Source organism: Falco punctatus (genome assembly GCF_963210335.1).
Source record: "Falco punctatus genome assembly, chromosome: 9".
Lineage (NCBI taxonomy): Eukaryota > Metazoa > Chordata > Aves > Falconiformes > Falconidae > Falco > Falco punctatus.
This window is the reverse complement of record NC_137589.1, coordinates 54,242,601-54,262,862: the sequence shown is the minus strand read 5'-3', so window position 1 is coordinate 54,262,862 and position 20,262 is coordinate 54,242,601. Positions and strand designations below refer to the sequence as shown.

Here is a 20,262-nt window from a genome sequence, read left to right as displayed (position 1 = left end):
GCGCTGCGGCGTCATCGCGGCGCGACGCGCCCGGCGCGGCTGGGGCGGGGGGGCAGAGTCGCGACGGCGCAGCAGCCGACGCCATGCCGGCCAAGAAGTCCTTCCGCCGGCGGAGGGAGGACTCCGAGGAGGAGGAGGAGGACGAGCAGGTCGCTGAGGAGGTCAGGTGGGTCGGGAGCCGGCGGAGAGCCCGGCTGGGCGTGCCCGGCCCCGCGTTCGCCCGGCGGCACTATGTCCGCTCGTGTCGCGCCATCGTGCCGTGTCGTCATCTCGTCACGTGATGCTTCAGCGTTCCAGCATTGCGTTGCGTCACGCCGTACGTTGCATCCTTTTGCTACGACTTCGTCGCGTCACACCATTGCATCGCCGCGCCATGGCGTCACATTGCGGATTGCCGCTGTCTGCCGGTGTGACGTCCCACCGCCGCACCTGGCGCCGCCGCCCGGGCGGAGCCCTCCGGGCGCGGGGGGGGGCGGAGCAGTAAAGGTGCCCGGCATGAACCCGTATTGCTCAGTGACCGTCTGTTTTATTGTGGGTAGGATATTGTCTGGAGGCCTTAGCAAACTAAGCGTGGTGATCTTTGGGTCGATCTTTCCATATTGGCTTCTTATTAAAGCCTTTCAGCGTTTGCGTGGTGCTTTCCTCAGTGGAGGGAAGGCATCTTGAAGGGACAGATGCAGCAGACGCCATGGGGATTTTCTTGTGATTGCTTAAATAAATGGAATTGCTTAAAGAAAGTAGAATAGAAAATAATCCGTCTAATCTGTAACCACAGAAGAGGACAATGATATGCAGGAGTTCAGGGCAAAGTCTATCTGGAAGGTTCCACGTTAACTGCAGAAAATCAAATTAAGTTAGTTAATTACAGCCAAAGCATCAAGTCCTAAGTCAAATGTTTTTTCTTTAGGTTAAAAGTTGAGGAAGCCAAAGAAGTTCAGAGCCTCAGAAAGCGACCCAATGGGGTGAGGTAAGGGATGTGGCACCAAGGATGTGAAGTTGTGTTTTGCCCGACAGTGTAGTATAACAGTAGATGTCTCTCTTGTCACGTGCCTCCTTTCAGTAGAAACTGTTACATGTCAGATAGTGACAAAACCATGGTAGAGGAGTTTCTACATTAAAGTCTGAGATGGAAAAGAGGGGGGCTTTGGTACAGGTGTGCAGTGTCAGTTTAAGTGAGCAAAGTCTGGTCTGTATCCTAGCCATGAAGAAAAAGATCAAGATTGGGATTTACCATGGCATGGATTTTCACCAAATTACTTCTGTTCTGCACACATGATTTAAATTGGACACTTTCACACCTACTCCATCCTAATTTTCCTCTCTCCCCTCAACTAGTGGCATTGATTAGCTGATGAGCTAGTTGAAATGTGCACCAGCAGTGAACTTTGTTCTTTATTGTGGTGGCTCACCTTCTCATCTCCCCAAAACAGTACTAGTTCCTCTATCTATGTGGGGGGATTAGAAAGATTTGACAATTTAATGTTAATACAGTGTGTAAATCTGCTAGATTTAGAGAACGACAAAGAAATTCAGTCTTGTTGGTATGTTTCCTTCTGCTTAATGTTACTTACTTTATCTGCTTGACCAGCGCTGTAGCTCTGCTTGTGGGAGAGAAGCTGCAAGAAGAAGCAACACTTGTGGTAAGTGTTAGACACTTTCATCACCTCAGCACTAAGATGTAATGAATCTGTAACCATCAGTGTGGTCCAGCCGATCACCATGCAAGTCTGGCCTGGGATAGGACTGATGTCATAGCTCAATACTGAAATGTTTTCTGGTTTTATCCAGATTTCAGAGAGTAGCATTGAACTAGAGGGAAGCTTCAGGCTTTCTTGTTATTTCTTATTTTACAGGATGACCCATTTAAGATAAAATCTGGGGGAATGGTGGACATGAAGAAGCTGAAAGAAAGAGGCAAGGACAGGTTGGTGCATATGAGCTCTGAAGATCTCTCCCTGAACTAGTACTCAGTGAGAGCTAGTGGTGACATAATAAGTTGTGTTGCTTTGAAGAGTTTAACATAATGCAGTTTGGCTACTTGCTGTTACCCTAACTTGTCAAATGATTTGTAAAATCCAAAATAAACCCAAAACAAACAAAATAAAACAATCTAAAACAGTAAACATTGTGGTTTCCCTTCAGGATTAATGAAGAGGAAGATCTAAACTTGGGAACTTCCTTCTCAGCTGAAACCAACAGGCGGGATGAAGATGCTGACATGTAAGTTGTGCTGCATTGTGTCTGTGATGTTGAATTCGGGGTTTGTGTCCCCTCACAATTTTTTTTTTTTTTTTTTGTCTTGGATTCTGAGTAGTCCCAGAATATCTTCCCAGTTCTCCCTGAAACTTTCACTTGCTCTTTCACCTCTGAGCTGCCAGATGTGAGGCTTTTTATCATGGACAAAGATGGGAGGTGCCCACCAGCTAGCTTGGCACTAAATACTAGTGGGAGCCTTCCCTGCTGGTTGTGAAAGAGCTTGGAGAACCCTGTAACTTCTTGAACAATTGCTTCTTGCAATTGATGTTAGCTGAGCTGTTTTGGAGAGATTATTCTTTCCTTTCTCTGAGCTATTGGGGCAGTGATGCAGCTGTGCTCAGCTGTGCTGGGACAGAGTACAGAAAGCAGAATTAAATGCTCTGTGTCCCTCATGTGCTGCTGTTTAGGATGAAGTACATTGAGACTGAGCTGAAGAAGAGAAAGGGAATTGTGGAGAGTGAGGAGCAGAAGGTGAAACTTAAGAATGCTGAGGACTCTCTGTACGAGCTGCCAGAGAACATTCGTGTCTCCTCTGCCAAGAAGACTGAGGAGATGCTGTCCAACCAGATGCTGAGTGGCATTCCTGAAGTGGATCTGGGAATTGAGTATGTGGTTCACAGAACCTGTTGGTTATGGCTTGAATTGCCAGGATGAGCAACTGTTGATTGGCAGAGCAGTGGTATGGTTGGGTTCTACAGGCCCCATTTGGCTCTGTGATGGGATTGAGCCTTGTTCTGGATCAGCACGGTATCTAGCACAGCATGTTTTACACAGTGGTAGGGCTCCAGTGCAGCTCCATCATATGGCTTCTGGGAAAAGGCTCTTAATTTTTGTGATTTGAATCTCGCAGCTTTCTGGAGGATCTGTTATGCCCTGCACTGAAAGAGGGTGCATTAAAGATGCAAGCTTCTCTTTTACATTTGAAACAAAACATCGGTTTCTATAGCACTGCCCCTTCTCTCAAAAAACACATCAAATACCATAGCAGCGCTATTACTATCACTAAAATCCATCCACTTAGCATTTCTATGCCTACTACCCTTTTAAAAGATGAATCGGTACTTTTTTCTTTGTTTTTCCTCTAGCGCAAAAATAAAAAACATCATCTCAACGGAAGAGGCCAAGGCCAAGCTGCTGGCAGAGCAGCAGAACAAAAAGAAAGACAGTGAAACTTCCTTTGTTCCCACCAACATGGCTGTTAACTATGTCCAGCACAACAGATGTAAGTCTTGCATGGCTGTCCTGACCCAGGTGTGACCCCCTCTGCTGAAGAAAACAGTTGGGACAGGGTCTGATGCAGGAGAAATTAGACAAGCAGCTGTCTGATTCTTTGTTCTGGGATGTTCATATAGACCCCACCTGGTTTGGTCATCTTCTTCCATCTGTCAGAAAGGAGAGGGACGTACTACTCAGAGCTGGACTTTCTGCTCTTGAACTCCCAGCTGACACTACCTCATAAATTACAAGGCTTTTTAAGTTGTGTCTTGAGTGCGTGCTTGAAATGCCTGCCTTGTCAGCTGTGATAAATGATGGTTTATAATTGAGAGAATCCATTCTGTAGGCTGCCAAAGCAGACAGGTGGTCAAGAATACATATACCTTAGTAGACCAGCAGAGATGGGAATTAATTTCCAGGAGAGCTTCTCATACCACAGCCATCTGGGGGAAAGGCAGCCTTCTGTGTGTCTGGCCATTCTTACAGGGGTGATTTGGAGTCAGGTTTGTGTATTCTGAAGGAAATGAAGAGTCTCGGGGCCACTTCTGATGGAATTGGGATACAGCAAATTTCAGTAGCACATCTTGTGTGTATTGATTCTCCACAGAACCCAATTACAAGAATGCTTGTTCTGGGGTTCTGTTGTTTCTGCTAAAGATCAGTTGTAACAAATGCCATAGAAATGCATCTGTCTGCCTTACCTGATGTTTTCCCTCTTTCAGTTTATCATGAGGAGCTAAATGCACCAGTGCGAAGGAACAAAGAAGAGCCAAAGCCCCGTCCGCTGAGAGTGGGGGATACAGAGAGGCCAGAACCCGAGCGTAAGTTCCTCACCTGAAATGTTGTAAGGAGAGGCACTGAAACTCCTCAGGGGTCTCACACTGAAAAATGATCAGGCTCCTGAGATAGTGAGGAAACAGAGCAGTCTGAAGTTCATGAGGGGCTGTTACACTTGATGTGCTGCTACTAGGTCAGGTCACACCCGAAGCCCTCTCGATGGAGGATGTCTTTAGAGATGTCCAAGGGTGGAGTAGCAAAGGTCACAACTGAAACGTGTTGCCAAAGCAGGCTGACAAGGGTTTGATGAAAGCTGGAATAGCAAGGGTTGCACCCCTGGGGAGCACTGACGGGTAAAGCAATAGCATTTTACATAGCAAGGGGCTGTATAAGGGAGGTGGTGGAGTTAAGGAAGCGTCTCCTGTGGAAGGACAGGGAAATTGTATTTCCTCACCTTTCTTTTGAAGGGTCTCCTCCAAATCGCAAACGTCCACTCAATGAAAAAGCAACAGATGATTATCACTATGAGAAATTCAAGAAGATGAATAGGCGATACTGATGAACATGGACTGAAGTCTTTGCAATTCTTATTTTCCGCTAATAAAGGATTTTGTGTCAGTGACCTGAAGTGAAGTTGGGGAGAGTTGCTACCTTCACGTGCTGGTGTTAGCCTACAAAGCTGTCCTTGTGATCTTGTAGTGAATCTGTTTGCAGGTGATTGTGAACTCTTTGGTCAATAAAATCCTGTATATTTTCAGTTATAAAACTTCATTTATAAAAATGTGAGCTTTCATGGTTGGCATTCTTTTGGCAAGAAGACAAAGTTGCTTTTAATGTCCTTTAACCATCATAAATATGAAAAAAAAAAAGAGATCCTTTAAAAGCAGCAGTGCTGTTTGCCTTGCAAATATAAAGGGAAGGTTTAAAGTCTGTTTGCTTGAATGTAACTTTGTAAGGGACTTCTTGTTTGTTCCCAAGGGTCTTTGCTGTATAGTAGTGCTGCAGCAGCATGTTCAGTGCCGCAGTTCCTGCACCCGGCTGGCCAGTGCTGCAGAGCTGCGCCTGCTGCTGCCTCACTGGGTCTGCCATCAGCATGAGAAACAGCATAAACTGTCACTGGGTCTCTGCTGTCATGTGCCGTGTTGGTTTGTATCTTTTTCTCCCTGTAGACTTACTTCTATAGCAGTTTACTGCAATTTATTTTGGCTGTGAAGAAGAACATTGGATCAGGTTGTAACTACTGGAGGAAAATCTCATTCTCAGCTCTTATGACCAGGTCCAGATGGCAGAGGCCCCACCACCGGTGTTGGCCTTGTCTTCCCAGGAGGTGTGATGTGCGGGAGCTTGAAGGAGGGCTTGGAACTTGAAAATAGTAAAAGTGGTTTTGAGGGATTGTAAATGATATTTTTTCTTCTGGGACACACATCAACAGTTTCCAGGTGCTGGTGGCAATGAGGGCCAGGGTGTCCCATGGCTGTGCAGGCACCTATGTCTGGTCACTCAGGAGTGGAAACTCCAGGGAGGGGTGAGAGAGCCCCAGATTTTACTCTCTCTTTTTTTTTTTTTTTTTTTTTTTTAATTAAAAAGGAAAAGTCTCTGAGCCTGTGCCCCCTTGCAGGTCGGGGATGGCGTCCCCCCTGCGTAGCAGCAAGCGCGGCACCGCGCATACAACGTCCGAGCCTGAACGCAGGGCTCCCAGGCGCGCCACGCGGGGCCGTCCCGCAGCGCCGCCCTCCGTGCCAGCCCCGCCCTCCGTGCCAGCCCCGCCCTCCGTGCCAGCCCCGCCCTCCGTGCCAGCCCCGCCTCTGCCCGCACCCAAGATGGCGGCGGCGGAAGCGGCGTTGCGGGGCGGAAGCGGGGGCGGCGGGGCGGGGCGGCGGCAGAGCCGGGCGGGCTATGAAGCTGCGGCGGGGCACGCTGCGGGTGGCCTGGGGGCTGGTGCTGCTGCTCCTCAGGCCCGTGAGCGCCGTGGAGCCCATCAGCCTGGGGCTAGCGATCGCGGGCGCCGCCGCCTCGGCCCTCACCGGCTTCATCTCCTACCCGCGCCTCTACTGCTACTTCAGGGAGTGCTGTCTCCAGCGGCAGGACCAGCGCGCCGCTGCCGGTGCGGGGCCGGGGCGGGCTGAGGAGGCGTTATGGAGGTGGCAGGAGGGCGGTTGGGGGTGCAGAGGCCCCGGGAGCCGGGCCGGGCCCGTGGGGCCTCCCCGTGGGGCACTGCTGCAGCCCGGCCCTTCGCCCCCTGGCCTGGGCCTGTCAGCCTTTGTGCCGGGGCAGGTGCTGGGCCCTCGGAGGGGGGCAGCAGGCGGTGCGACCCCGTGCCGGTCGCTGCTGATGGTGGGGTCTCTCTCTCCAGCTCTGCAGGAGAACTTGGACAGGAGGCTGTTCGGGCAGCACCTAGTGAACAAGGTGGTTGTCAAGGCTGTGAAGGGCTTCTTGAACAACACCAACACCAAAAAGCCTCTTGCGCTGTCCTTGCACGGGTGGACTGGAACAGGCAAAAACTTTGTCAGTAAGATAGTTGCAGAAAGCATTTATAAAAGAGGTCTGAAAAGTAAATATGTCCATCAGTTTGTGGCAACTTTACATTTTCCTCACGCTCACAGCATCAATCTCTACAAGGTAAGAATGCGCTATGGAACCCGTGGTGGTGGGACACTGCTCTGTTGCAGTGAATTGCAAATGTTATGGCTTGATCAGTACTAGAAACCTAGATGTTATTTTATGCAGTGAAATATAGTCTGTGCCATCTTTGGAATCTTGTAAATCCTAACATCCATCAACATGGGTTTCCCATGAATCCAAAGTTGTTTGCATGTGTTGAGCCTCTCTTTAGGGACAAACTATAATGGTTAATTTTCATACAGCACTTTGCTTAAGAGATGTGACTGACTTAAGGGTAAGCAGGTGCTGCAATTCATCAGATTTCTGTGGTTAGGTGGTATGCTGGTCTGTGCTGCAAAAAACTAACGGTTCATGACTCTGGGAAACCAGCCAGTGACCTCCAAGTGTGTCAGGTACCATGGCAAGCTGAAGCTTGCTCTCTGAGGCATGGGTGTAGTTACCAGTTTTAATGCACACTGAGCAGGTAATTTAGTTTTTTCTGTGCATCCATTTCCCAGCCGTAAAAAAAAATCACAAAATACTCTGTTGTCAGAAAGGTACAGATAAATGTGTTCAGAATTGATCTGTCAGTTTGTTAAGTGTCAGCACAGTTCTGTAGGCTGGTGGTTATCATGTGGAGCGGTAGCCCAGATGCATGTTTTCTGCGAGTTTTTTTTGTTCTGACTTCGTTAACAGCAGAATTTGAATGAGAACCACTGTCTTGTAGTACTGAATGTTTATATTCAGTTTGTATATGTTAAAAATGGGAACAGGATGGTCTACAAACATGATTTCTAAATAGAGGAAATATCTCTTTCCTCTTTTAGAGCTTACTTTTCTCCTCCTTGCAACTGAGTTGTTTTAAAGTAAAATTAATCCTTTTTTGATTTGAGGTGAATTTGTTTGGGAAACTTGCTGCCCAAGGCAGTAGGAGAAACCATTGCTTCTTACCCACAATACACCTGATGCCACTCCTGTGCTGCCTCTGCAGTTCGGGGCTAAGTAACAGTGAATATAAAAATGATGAATCATTGGCAACGGTCAGAACAGTTACTTCTCATTCATTGGCTAGCAGATCAACCCCTCCCCCCCTTGTTACTTCATTTATTGATCTTAAATTTAACTTAAGTGGAAGAATCTGTTAGCCCTTCTCAACAATATTGTGTTTAAGAAGGGCTTGTAATTGTTGTCTTTTAACTGCTGAATTATTAAAGCATGGGGTGAGAACTGAATTCTGTTTCTGCTTCTGCCAGTGACTGCAGGTGCAATTTCTGGTGCTGCTCAGGTAGCAAATTTGGTACTGTTTGTTGCTTTGACACCTAAGGATGTTTACTTTTGGCAGTACTTTGGTCTAATGCTCTTGTCAGGGCTTTGCTTTTTGTTGCTGTTCCTTGGTAGTACCCATCCCTTGTCCTACTGTGCACTTTCATTTTTGGTATGTTTACAGGAATATCTTTCTCATGAGGAGATTTTCTGCTTGTCCCATCCTGTCTCTTGGTGTCTTTAAATTTTTCAGAACCAGCATGAGATTTTGGTAAAAGGTTTTATTTACAGCTTTTAACCATGTTTTAGTCAAGAAGCCAAAGCTATTAAAATGACACAATTAAAATCACTCTTTCAGGACAAAGGTCATTAAGCAGAAGTGCTATTTTCTGACTTTTCAACACAAACCTTTTCAGCATCTTTTATTTGTGTGCCACTCAGGATCAGTTGCAGTCGTGGATTCGGGGAAATGTGAGCATCTGTCCCAGATCACTCTTCATATTTGACGAAATGGATAAAATGCACGCAGGACTCATTGACTCCATTAAGCCATTCTTGGACTACTATGAGCTTCTGGATGGCTTGTCTTACCGACAAGCCATCTTCATATTCCTCAGGTAAGAGGAGGCTTCTCAGGTTTGTTGTTCTGTACACTCAAAGCCTTTCAAAACTACCTTGAGCTATAATATTTTTCCTTCATTTAGCAATGCAGGAGCTGAAAAGATAACAGAGGTGGCACTAGACTTCTGGAGAAATGGGAGGACAAGGGAAGATATACAGCTCACAGATATCCAAAATGCATTGTCTGTGTCTGTTTTCAATAACAAAAACAGTGAGTAAAACTGCGATTGTTTTTGAGGTAGTAAAATTTCCACAAAGGGATGGGCTGCATTTAGTTGCATTTTTACAGCTATGTTTTCTACTTGATATGGCCTCTGGTTTTTACTAGCCAGGAGCCACAATGCAGTTTTGGGGCCTACAGTCATTCAGCATTTAGAGATGAAATGTGTACACCTTGGCTACCAGTGGGTTTGCTGTCTGTTGGATTGCACGTGTTGGGGGAAGTCTACACTATGCATTTATTGACATACTAATGGGCTAAAGGGAAAGCAAACAGAAATCCTGACAGTAAGGCTAGATATTGCGGTAGCTGAAAAACCTTTAACCAATAAAATGTTTTATTATGGGGAAGCCACCTCCTTGGCCCCCAACCCACTTAGCCTATATCTCTGTCTGTTAAAAGCCTTCAGGCAGCTATTTAGGAGCAACAAGCAGACGTGCCAGCCCTGCTGTGGGCAGTCCAGTGCTTCCTAGGTTTGCTCACACAGGACTCCTGGTGAAAAGGGGTTTTAACATAATTGTGCATTATAATTAGCATTACTGTAGTTTTTTAGAAACGTGAGATGCAAGGTCCAAAAAAATGAGCAAGGAAGCTGGTCCAGGAGAGCTGGTGAGAGATAGAAAATCTGTTCTTGCCTAGTTGAGAGAGGGGAATGTATGAGACTAGCACCTGGGGAGCCAGGCTTAAATGCATTCAGTCATTCAGCTCCAATGGACCACATTTATGTGTCTGTCCAAAACTTACGCAGAAAGTGCCAAGAGAAGGGGCTTGTATTTGGACTGACTTGTGCATTATAGGGCCCTAAAAACACAGGTGAATTCTTACTGGTAGGTAGCAGAGGGCTATGATATGCCTCTTGTTCCCATTCAACCCATAGTAGTGTTAACTAGAGGAGTAGTAACAAACCCTTCTCTTTCCCTTTGTAGGTGGATTTTGGCACAGCACCTTGATTGATAGAAATCTCATTGACTACTTTGTTCCTTTCCTGCCTCTGGAATACAAACATGTGAAGATGTGTGTTAGGGTTGAGATTGAATCACGTGGCTATGCTGTGGATGAAGACATTTTAACCAGAATAGCCGACGAGATGACCTATTTCCCCAGAGAGGAGAGAATTTATTCAGATAAAGGATGTAAAACTGTGGATGCAAAGCTGGATTATTACTATGACTTCTAACACTTTATTGCTACAACCTGCAAAGAAGCAAATTTAACTTAATCACAAAGTGGCAAACCCAGGACATTTCATTTTTAAGCACTTTTTAAAGGAAGGAACATTATTTTAAAACTGGTGTGTAAATAAGCAGCAGTGCCTCTGCATTTTTATTCTGTCCCTAGTCACAACTCCCAGGTACTTCAGCCTTGTGTTGTCAAGTAAGAACAAACCACATTGTGAATGCGGGGGTCTCTGTCTGACAGTGCCAAGGACTCCTCTCGGATCATGTGTCGATCATCAGAACCCATTGGCAGGCAGTTGGCATGTACATAAGGACTGAGACTATGACCCAATTTTAATTGGATTTTGGTTTGATGTGGATGATCCCTAGACAATATTGAGAATTTTAATCAAAGTTCCTATGTCTGTGAAAGCCTTCATTGGGCTTGTGTGGGAATAATCCTGTAACTGCATTAAAAGCAGAGTATGTCTTTTTCCCTTGAACAGCTTGGCTCTGGTGAAGATAAGGGGGGATTCTGTAATTAAAAATCCTGAGTCTTCTATCCAACATCATGCAGTACCATTATCTTTCTTGAAACAGTTGTATAATTTGGTCTTCTGCATGTCAAACCAAGAATATGAAACTCTTTGGTGTCAACAGTGTTCAGAGGAGTGGACTTCATATTACAGGGAAGTGAGTTGAAGTCCTTGACTGCCACATCCATGTAGTTGGTTCCTTTTTTGGGTGGTTTTAAGTATGCAGTTGCCCACAGCATGCTCTCCCAGGAGTGATCTCGGGAGGGAGAGTGTGCTCAGGTGTGCTGTCTGGTGAGTCAGCCTCATGGAATGGGTGTAACCTAATAGGAAACATGTACAGGTTAAATTTTACACCAAGGAAAAGAGGTTTCTCCTCTTCACCTACATGTAGAATTCAGGGGCTGGCTTGCAGGGTTTTCCCATTTTCATCTTCTCACAATACTGTGTGCCTCTGAGGCAAGGATGAAGATGGATCTAAAGGCATTTGGTAAAAAAAAAAGTTATATCTGTCAATGGAAGTTACTGCAAAGAGTGTTAGACTTGTTTCTGAATGCGAGCACTGCAGAGGCTTTTTTTCACTCCAGTTTCTATTCAAAATAAACTTTTCTCATCGGAAGTGTGTTTCTTAGCTAACTTCTGGTGTTCTTTGCATTGAGTGATTTGATGTTAATTTTGTACAAACTTACTACTTGTTGAGGAAGAGCATACTGAGGTTCTGGGTGAGGTGTTCAGCTGTGCTTGAATACCAGTATCTCCTTTCTTGAGTTCAGAGGGAATAGATATGGGAGATGTGACTCTTTGCTACCTGCTGAAAGAGAAACAAATGAAGTTTGGAGTAGAAACTGCACTGCTAGACCATTGGTGCTAAATGCACTGGCATGGTTTTTGTAGAGGCAGATTTCTAGATGTATATGCGCTCAACAGTATCATAAGAATGAACTTGTCTTCCAGAGACTAGTTAAAACCCTTCTCATCTCCTCCTCCCACTGTGATAACCACTGACTGAATACCTTACAGGCTCTGATTGAAGCCATCCACACTTTCAGTGGCAGCATCTTGAAGTTTTCTCTGTAAGGGGAGAAAAAAACGGCCAGTGAGACTCCCAACTGTCCAGTTTTGCTCTCAAGTTGTAATATGCAAATTGTCAGTCCCAGTGTTTGTCAACAAATGTGTGCTTTGAACTTGGGTATTTATCTGTTTGTTTGACCTGATTATAGCAAATGACTGGCTAATGGAAAAAAGACGACGTGGAAACAATAAACTTTTACTACTATCTGGTTCCTTCTCATCAAAAGAAACAGTTCAACCAAGCAGTACTGTGGGTCTCCAGCCTTAAATAGTTCTGCTTTGTGTGCCATTGCAGCATTGAAAACTTGATTTGATATAGATTCGTAGCAAGTAGTTCACTGTATCATAGCCCTAGATGGCTTAGGGTGGATGGAAGCTTCCTCTAGACCAGGGGCCCTCAAACTTTTTAACCAGGGGGCCGGCGCCGATGAAGTGGCAGGCAGTCATCTGCGGCTGCTTGGTTTCTCCTCCCCCCCCCCCCCCCAACCCCCGCGGGGGGTGTGTGTGTCTGTAAATACCTGGTGCTGGACCGAGGATCCTGGGGGGCCCTATCTGGCCCGCGGGCCATAGTTTGAGGACCCCTGCTCTAGAGGGTGTAGTAACGATGTTCAAAGGGTGGGGAGTGCCTCTGTTTAGTATCTGTTTTGTTCTTGAAAGCAGACCTGATATGCTGGGTTTTGGCTGGGATAGAGTTAATTTTCATGACACCTGGCTAGGAGACCTCCATCTGGGTAAAAGAAGTAAGCGTGCCTGAAATTCCCACATTTGATCTTCGCAGTCCTGTCATTATTCCTCCCCTTTAGGCTGTATGGTTTCAAAGCTGAGGTCCTCACCTTCTCTTTCTTGCTGTGACTGGGTAACATTGGCCATTATTCTTTTTAACAGGCCACTTAAAGCTGGATCAGACAAGTTAAAGGAAAATGTCAAACAGGGGGAAATGTCTGATCCCTAGAGAAACAGTCCATGGGCCAGGTGAAAGTAGCTGAGCAGTCACCGAGACTGAATTTTGTTCTTACCAAAGTCCAGTCCAAGCAACTGCTGTTTCAATTCAACCCTTTTCCTGCAGGGAATGTTCCAAGATCTGATGCTGTGCTTATAAAATGAGAGGTTACGGTTAAAATACAGCAAGGTGCTCTTCTCTTGACAGAAAGAGGCAGCGTAGCTCTAGAGATGTGTCTGCCTGATGCCCTGGGCCAACCAGCCAAGCTGCCATGTGTGCAGAGTAGCACAGGCATAGTACAAAGTCCTGATGAGTAAGACCGCTTACACTTCCATATATGCTTTGTTAATTAGTTTCCTTGTGCATCATTATAGCACAATCCATGGTGCACGAGCGTGGACACCCGACTGCTCAGTGAGGTGTGAGTGGATGCCAGCAGCTGCACCTCCCTTGAATCCGGCCGTTACGCGCTGGCTTGCTTTCGGTGCTGGACAGGCTGCAGGTGCTCTGGCCCACAGAGACACGATGAAAGCCTGCAGTCCTACCATGCTGTTGCTACCGAAAGAAAAGGTGAAGTGCTGCCTTGAATGACAGCTCTCCAGACACAGTGCGCAGAGGAATGGCTAAACAGGCAACGTGAGGCCTACTTGTCCTGCAGTGCCTGGCAGTGGTCAGAGATACCCACTAATAACCGTGAAGCAGGGCAGGCAGAGACTTTAAAGCTTATACACAGGTGTTTGTTTCTACTGAGGTGTATTTAACTGCTGAATTCCTTACTGTGCTGTTGGATGACTCAACATGTTTTAATACCAAGAGGCTATTTAATCTGCTTATCAATTGTTACGAACAAATTTTTAAGAATAAAGGAAGCTTAACAGAAAGCTGTGGTAGAGCCAATTGAAAACTGCATAAACTAGTGCTTTCCTATAGCTGAAAATGATTAAACCAAAAGAGAAAAATTATTTGAGATTTATTCCAACTGCAGTATGGTAGCAGTATTTAGTGTTTTGAAATTGCACGAGTATTTCGTATTTGAAGTAACTGAAACCGGATGCAGCGTATATACCTACAAATAAGTCAGTTAACAGGGAAAACATGAAAAGCAGCAGTCCAATGTCCCAAGGTTAATGGCTAGCTAACATTTGGCTCTGGAGATTGCATCAGCATGAACAGTTTGCCAACATTTGACAAAATCCAGATGGGGCTGTAAAAGGTAATTGACACTTTTTAATTAAGACTTTAACATAAATGCTAAGATCTCTGTTGTAATTTGAATTAACGTAGGAAGTGTTGAGACCTGTAAGTTTGTATCTCATGTTAAAGCAAGTTTAAGTACAGGTGAGGGAATGGATGCTGCAGCACAAAAACAGCCCAATCCCTCACAGCAGTTTAAAAAACACACTACAATCAACTAAATGATAGGCACTTCTGTCTTGCAGTATGCTATCTGATCCACAAGTGATGGAGTACGAAAGAGTTAAAGCTTGCAACAGTTTTAAACCTCAGCCTTACCAGTGGGTGAAGGTTAATTCAATCCTTCCCAGCTTCCTATTGCTCACCTTTCCACACAGCCATTATTTAACGTTAAAAGCTATTATAAAACATACTTGCCTAGAAGGTATGGGATTGTTGCTTGCTCCCATTTCCCATACTGCCTTCTCTGTGGCACTCTAGGAAGAGCTTTGTATTACTGCTGCTTACACTTCAGTATAAAAATACACTACTAAAAATAACTTTCTGCCATGAAAATGTCTCCCAAGCAAGGTGAGAGCAGCATTACCCAGTCCTAGACTCTTGGGTGTAGCTGGGAGGGACTACTAAAGATCTTGCAGACTTCAGGCCTGGGAGCCTGCACACAGATTAGCCTGACAAGCTCTAACAGTCAAATCCTCATGAGAGATTGTTCTGATTAAGAACAGGAGACTGGCCTAGCATGTTGTGATAGTCATACGCCTCAGATGGGTCCATCTGCTTAGGAAGACCTAGAGTTTTGGATACCATTTGGATGCATTTGGATACCAGTCAGTTTAGAGATGCACAGTGGGATGTTAACTTAAAAAAAAGTTAAAAAGCCCACACAGCTCACTAGTATTCATCTCACTAGTATTTTCACCATACTCCCTGCAATAGTAAAAAATGCTTCAGTGCAAATACACAGATTCCCAAAAGCTCTGAAAGTGCTTTGGAGACCTGAGGGGCAATTAACCCTTGGCTTCTGTATCTCTCATCATGTCTTCGTGAATATCCAGCTTAGCCTGTACAGTCTTGCAGCCTTTATCAGAGTAGATCTTCTGCTCTTTTGGGAAGAATGTCATCTCATCAGCCACTGCTTGAACAACCTTCTCATCGACAGCATAGCCACGGGATATCATTTCGGCCCTGACACACATCTTCACGTGCTTGTGCTCCAGGGGCAGGAAGGGGACAAAGTAGTCAATGAGGTTCCTGTCAACGAGGCTGCTGTGCCACAGTCCACCTAGAGGAGTTGGGGGAGGAACAATCATAGGCAGGAATTTCTCTACACTTGAGCCTGCATAAGGTAGGACCACAGGCCAGACTGAATTCACAAAGGGGTTTGTCTCAACCACTGCCCAGGGAAGCACAGCATGCCGGTTAGCTGGATGGATCAGACTGATGGTACCCCCCAGTTACCACTGCTACCCATCAGTGGCACACAGAGCAAGATCTGTGCTGAAAATTCTCTTGTGATGGCATGACACTAGAGTGAAGGGACAGAAGGGCATGGGGCCAGGGCACTGTAGGAAGGTGAGGCACAGAAGCAGGGCAGGGTCAAGGTAAGCTGCAGTACAGATTGCAGAGATGAACCCTGTGTTACAAAGTAAAGTGAATTTCCTATTTTCTAGGGAAAGCAACTTACTATTCTTGTTATTGAAGACTCCTACAGATAGCATGGGCTCCAGGTCTTTCAGCTGAATGTCTTCCCTGCGCTTTCCATTTGTCCAGAAGTCCAGAGCTGCTTTATTAATTAAGTCACCACCTGCATTGCTATTCATAAAAGAAAAAAGGCCAGTAGTGAATACAGACACAACTGAGCCAGAATTTCTTTTTCAGCCAGTTACATGTATTGCTATCTTCTTGATGTCAACAGCATCCTGCAAGCCAAAATTTAGGGAAAGTCTCCAGTGTTTTAAATAGCCATCAGTGTGTGGTGGGGTTGACACCAGCCAGCAGCCAAGCACCTACGCAGAGCTTGCTTATTCTCTCCCACCTCAGCGGAACTGAAGGAGAAAATAGGAAGAACAAAAGTGAAAAGACTTGTGGGTCAATATAAAGACAGTTTAATAGGTAATGAAAAGAGGAGACAAAAACCTCAAGGAAGGCTAAGGAAATCACTCACCACCCCCACAGTAAGACTAATGTCCAGGCAGTCTCTGAAGAACCATCACCTTGGAAGCTGAAATCCTCCCTTCTTTCGCTACCCCAGTTTTTATTGTTGAGCACGACATGACATGGTCTTAAATGCTCTCTTGGCCAGTTCAGGTCAGCTGTCCCAGCTGTTTGTCCTGCCATCCTCTTGCCCACCCCAGCCTACTTGCTGGGAACAGCATGGGAAAAAGAGAAAGCCTTGAGGCTTTGCAAGCACCATCCAGAAACAGACAAAACATTGGTGTGTTATCAACGCTGTTTTAGCCACAAATCCTGAACATAGCACCAAACTGACTGCTGTGAGGATGGTTAACTCCATGCCAGCCAGACCCAGTACGCAGTGCACCCATCCCAGATAACTTCCCCACCACCATCTGTGCTCTGGGCCAGGCTCGTGAGCCCAGCCCACTGCAGTGGTCTGCTGGATGGCATCAGACCTGCTCCGCTACAGCCACAGGTCACACAAGAGCTCACAGTGCTCCCCTCTGTCTTTATAGAGAGGGTCTTCACTCCAGAATGGTTCTTCTGCTGGTTTTTGAATGAGGTCCCTTAGGAACATCATTATCATCATAAACACAGATTTATCTTAGTAACTCAAAATGACTGAAAGAGGTGCTACAGACCTGAGGAAGATGAAGATGGCTTTCCTGTAGGACACTCCATCAACTTGCTCATAATAGTCTAAGAATGGCTTGATGGCATCAATAAGACCTGGATGCATTTTGTCCATCTCATCAAAAATGAAGACAGAGTGAGGACAGGCACTGACGTTGCCCCGAATCCAGTTCTGCAGTTGTTCCTGGAATAAGAGGTCGAAAAACACTGAAAAACTAGGTCTCTTTGGGATGTACTGCAAGATGCTTGTATGTGACAGACCCTAGGGACACCCTTTCAAATGTCAGCATCTCATACTCACTGGTTATACTTTTTCCTGAAGAGAGGACCATAAACTCTGTGACTGATCCTTTTGACATGTGACACTGAATTTAAATGTGAATTATTTTCCTGCTCACAGAGAAGACTTCCTAAATCTTTCTGCTTAGTGTATCAATAAGACACAAAACCCAAGCTAAGATGGGAAGTCTTGAAGAAGGGAAAACTTCCTGTTTATTTTAAAAGCATCAGTGTTGTGTCTTTCATACGGAAACCACATCTATCGGTACATCAGTTTTGGGTACCTTCAAACATTAAAATATGAAGATCAGAATTCTCCAATGTCGAGTAATGAAGGCACTTGAAAAATCTCTCATGCAGGCCACACTTTCTCATTGCACAGTGCATGATGGGTTGACCTGGCCAGCAGCCAAGCACCCCAGCAGGAGCAGGGAGAGAGGACAAAGAATAAAAGTGAGAAAAATAATGGGTCAAGATAAAGACAGTTTGATAGATGATGGAAAGAGAGAAAACACAAGCAAAGGGAATCACTCACACCCTGACACATGCAGGCCAAAACCCAGGCAGCATTAGAGCCACAACCACCTCAGAAGCTAATGCCCCCCCACTTTTTCCTCCTTCTACCCCAGTTTTTATTGCTGAGCATGACAGCATATCCCTTTGGACAACTGGGGTCAGCTGTTCTGGCTGTATCTCCTCCCAGCCTCTTGCCCACCTGATTTATTTGTTGGGGGGGGGGGGGGGGAAGCAAGCTCTGAGACTATGCAAGCACTGTTTCATAACAATCAAAACATTGGTGCATTACCAACAGTGTTTCGGCCACAAATGCAACACATGGCACTGCAGGGGCTGCTATGGGGAAAGTTACCTCCATCGCAGCCAGCCGGTACACGCAGTTTCAAGGACGGAGCTCTTTCCCAACAGCGAGCACCGCAGAAATCAGCAGATGGCACCAGCGAGAGGACAGCACTGGGAAATCACTCTCACTATGGATTTATTGGCTTTCTGGTGCCGTTCTCTTTCACCTTCCGTATGTATTTCCCTCTCCATCTCGCTTAAACACCAGTTTTGGAAACACACTGCTGTACAGCTCCAGCTGCCAGGTATCTGAGGGACATGTGCAGCACAAACAGCCGACCTCCTCTGCTAGGAGGTCTCAGGACGGGGAGTAACAGAATGACCCTGTGTACCTCCTCACCTTGTAGAGCTTGAGCTCATCGTGGTGGGGGAAGTGCAGAGTGGCCAAGAAGAGATGGACGAACTTGCTGCGCAGGCCGGCAGGGTGGATGTGCTCCGCCAGGATCTGGCTGAGGAAGTTCTTGCCAGTGCCAGCCCAGCCATGGAGCGAGAGCATCAGCGGCTTCTTGGGGCTGGGGTTGTTGCTGAAGCCCGTCACCGCCTTCAACACGACGTCCTTGGCCAGGTGCTGCCCAAAGAGTTTGGCATCCAGCTGCACCTTCAGCGCTGTAAGGAGAGGGAGAGATCAGCATCGCATGGCCACCAACGGGTGTCAGTCACTGGCCACACACCAGGCAGGCGAGCTTGGTATGGCCACCAACGGATGCCCGTCAGTGGCCATGCACCAGGCGAGCTTGGCAGGGCCACTGACGGATGTCGGTCCCTGGTCACACACCAGGCGAGCTCGGCATGGCCACCAACGGGTGTCGGCCAGTGGCCGCGCAGCAGGCGAGCTCGGCGTGGCCGCTGCCCCGGCCAAGTTCCAGGGCAGGGCTGGGCGCCCAGCGCGGCCCGGCGACCCCTCGGCCCCACCGTACCGGTGGCGTTGAGCCGCTGCTCGCCGCTGGGGCAGCACTCCACGTAGCGGCAGTAGAACCTGGGGTGGGACAGGTAGCCGGTGATGGCCGAGGCGACGCCGATGGCCAGGCCCACGCTGAGCGGCTCCAGCGCCGCCAGCCCCGGCAGCAGCAGCCACAGCGCCCCGGCCGCCCGCAGCATGGCGGCTCCGCACCCGGCCCGCTTCCGCCCGCCGCCGGCAGCGCCCGCCCCGCCCGTAGCCGCCGCTCCCATCTTTGTGAAGGGCACGGGCGGCATCGCTGCCCCGCTGATGGCGTCGGTGGGCCGCGACGTCCCGGGGGGGCGGGGAGATGGCGCTGCGGGCGCGGCGTGACACATTCAGAGCCTCGGGCAGCGAGGTGCGACGGGGCGGGGGGGCGCGGCCTGCTGGGCCCGGCCCCGCCCCTCCCCCGCCCCGCCCCGCCCTCCCCCGCCGCGCGTGCCGTGCCTGGGGCCGCCGCGGCCGGCGCTGACGCCCGTGAGTCAGACGCGGTGGCGTTGACGGGAAACAAGCAGTTGGTACGACAGGCAAAGGTCCCAGTGGCGGCGTGGCTGCTGCCTTCTGTAAAGTCCTGGGGTGGGATCTAATGTATTTGCGGGCTTGTTCACGGCACGTGCTAAATGCCTGTCAACTGTTTGTGTGGCATCTAGCATATCTCGCATTTATAGGAAAATGTGCTTCTGTTGCTGTATCAAGATCTCTTTCAAAAGTGTTTCAGGGGCTCAAGTACTAGAAAACAGCCTGTTTGCAAGCAGCCGAATCCAGAACTGGTAGGAAGTGACATACTGAAGTACCTGGTGGCACACGGGTCTCCAGGAGGTGAGGATTTGTTTTGAAATCTGCATCTCAGCTCTGAAATGAAGCAATATTTGCAATCCCATGATAAAGGGAAGGGGATTTCCAGGTGGCAGGATCAGGAGTTTATGGTTAAAAGGTTGTGTAGCTCTTTTTCAGACCATGCACTAGCTCCCAGCAGGCAGGGTGAAACAGTGCTTTCTTCCCCAGTTGCTGAGGTCTGTCAGCCTGCTTGTCTCAGGGAAGCGAAGCAGCATGTTTTGCATCTAGACCTACCACTAACTGCTGCTCATTCGAGATGCATTACAGGCAGCCACCAGCTGGGGTGTGGGATACCACTGGGGGGTGTCCATCTCAAGAAGATGTGGGATTATTTCATTAGCTCTTAGTCTTGAATTCACCTCCGGAATGTTGCCTGCCTTTGCCAATATAAACCAAGACACTAGCAAGGAAGATGCTCCAGTAGTGCCATGAGAAGCAGGGTACACAACCCCCTTGTGGGATAAGCAGCATTGTGTTAGTACGGACTTTGCCCTCTAGAGCCGCCATGGGTGCCACAACCACCCCAAAGGAAGCTGGCATTAAAAAGGAAGCCCTTACCACCAGCTGGTCCCACTGATAACTTGGCTCAAGGTGCCCTTGCCGCTGCCTTACCTGAGAAGTTCAGCATGTTGTTCATATTGCAGCCTTCCAGGAGACTGTGCTTGAGTCAGGAGTGAGGGCAGAGGAGCTGCCAG

At 47.5% G+C, this 20,262-nt stretch overlaps 3 protein-coding genes across 5 annotated transcripts; 2 read left to right on the top strand and 1 right to left on the bottom strand.

Annotated features, from left to right (window-relative positions):
• The first annotated feature begins 32 nt into the window (after nt 1-32).
• LOC308069768 (splicing factor C9orf78) lies at nt 33-5,034 on the top strand. The gene is made up of 9 exons (XM_080402674.1): nt 33-166; nt 908-967; nt 1,589-1,640; nt 1,854-1,924; nt 2,143-2,220; nt 2,664-2,861; nt 3,342-3,478; nt 4,194-4,292; nt 4,716-5,034. The coding sequence occupies exons 1-9, from the start codon at nt 84-86 to the stop codon at nt 4,805-4,807; spliced, it is 870 nt and encodes a 289-aa protein (XP_080258800.1). The 5' UTR covers nt 33-83; the 3' UTR covers nt 4,808-5,034.
• Nucleotides 5,035-6,096: 1,062 nt separating this feature from the next.
• On the top strand, nt 6,097-14,725 carry LOC308069756 (torsin-1A-like). The gene is made up of 5 exons (XM_080402638.1): nt 6,097-6,352; nt 6,602-6,867; nt 8,554-8,729; nt 8,817-8,944; nt 9,880-14,725. The coding sequence occupies exons 1-5, from the start codon at nt 6,145-6,147 to the stop codon at nt 10,128-10,130; spliced, it is 1,029 nt and encodes a 342-aa protein (XP_080258764.1). The 5' UTR covers nt 6,097-6,144; the 3' UTR covers nt 10,131-14,725.
• On the bottom strand, nt 13,608-19,076 carry LOC308069761 (torsin-1B-like). Of its 3 annotated transcripts, none has more exons than XM_080402655.1 (5): nt 18,711-19,062; nt 18,134-18,399; nt 16,665-16,840; nt 15,533-15,660; nt 13,608-15,130 (listed from the first exon to the last, which is right to left on the bottom strand). In XM_080402655.1, the coding sequence occupies exons 1-5, from the start codon at nt 18,985-18,987 to the stop codon at nt 14,856-14,858; spliced, it is 1,122 nt and encodes a 373-aa protein (XP_080258781.1). In that variant the 5' UTR covers nt 18,988-19,062; the 3' UTR covers nt 13,608-14,855. The 3 variants fall into 3 exon arrangements, 2 of the variants coding, with proteins under 2 accessions (XP_080258781.1, XP_080258782.1); XR_013930506.1 differs by lacking the exons at nt 13,608-15,130; nt 15,533-15,660 and adding exons at nt 15,667-15,893; nt 16,013-16,210 and having other exon boundaries at nt 18,711-19,076; XM_080402656.1 differs by lacking the exons at nt 13,608-15,130; nt 15,533-15,660 and adding an exon at nt 15,938-16,210 and having other exon boundaries at nt 18,711-19,076.
• Between the last annotated feature and the right edge of the window lie 1,186 nt (nt 19,077-20,262).

Excerpts from the sequence above, each read along its gene's own strand:
- LOC308069768 (XM_080402674.1), top strand. The coding sequence starts at position 84 with ATGCCGGCCAAGAAGTCCTTCCGCCGGCGGAGGGAGGACTCCGAGGAG. Across the intron at positions 167-907 it reads CAGGTCGCTGAGGAGGTCAG|GTTAAAAGTTGAGGAAGCCA; the intron begins GTGGGTCGGGAG and ends TTTTTTCTTTAG. Across the intron at positions 2,221-2,663 it reads CGGGATGAAGATGCTGACAT|GATGAAGTACATTGAGACTG; the intron begins GTAAGTTGTGCT and ends GCTGCTGTTTAG.
- LOC308069756 (XM_080402638.1), top strand. The coding sequence starts at position 6,145 with ATGAAGCTGCGGCGGGGCACGCTGCGGGTGGCCTGGGGGCTGGTGCTG. Across the intron at positions 6,868-8,553 it reads ACAGCATCAATCTCTACAAG|GATCAGTTGCAGTCGTGGAT; the intron begins GTAAGAATGCGC and ends TGTGCCACTCAG. Across the intron at positions 8,730-8,816 it reads GCCATCTTCATATTCCTCAG|CAATGCAGGAGCTGAAAAGA; the intron begins GTAAGAGGAGGC and ends TCCTTCATTTAG.
- LOC308069761 (XM_080402655.1), bottom strand. The coding sequence starts at position 18,987 with ATGCCGCCCGTGCCCTTCACAAAGATGGGAGCGGCGGCTACGGGCGGG. Across the intron at positions 18,400-18,710 it reads GCAGCGGCTCAACGCCACCG|CGCTGAAGGTGCAGCTGGAT; the intron begins GTACGGTGGGGC and ends CTCTCCTTACAG. Across the intron at positions 15,131-15,532 it reads AGTCTTCAATAACAAGAATA|GTGGACTGTGGCACAGCAGC; the intron begins GTAAGTTGCTTT and ends CAACTCCTCTAG.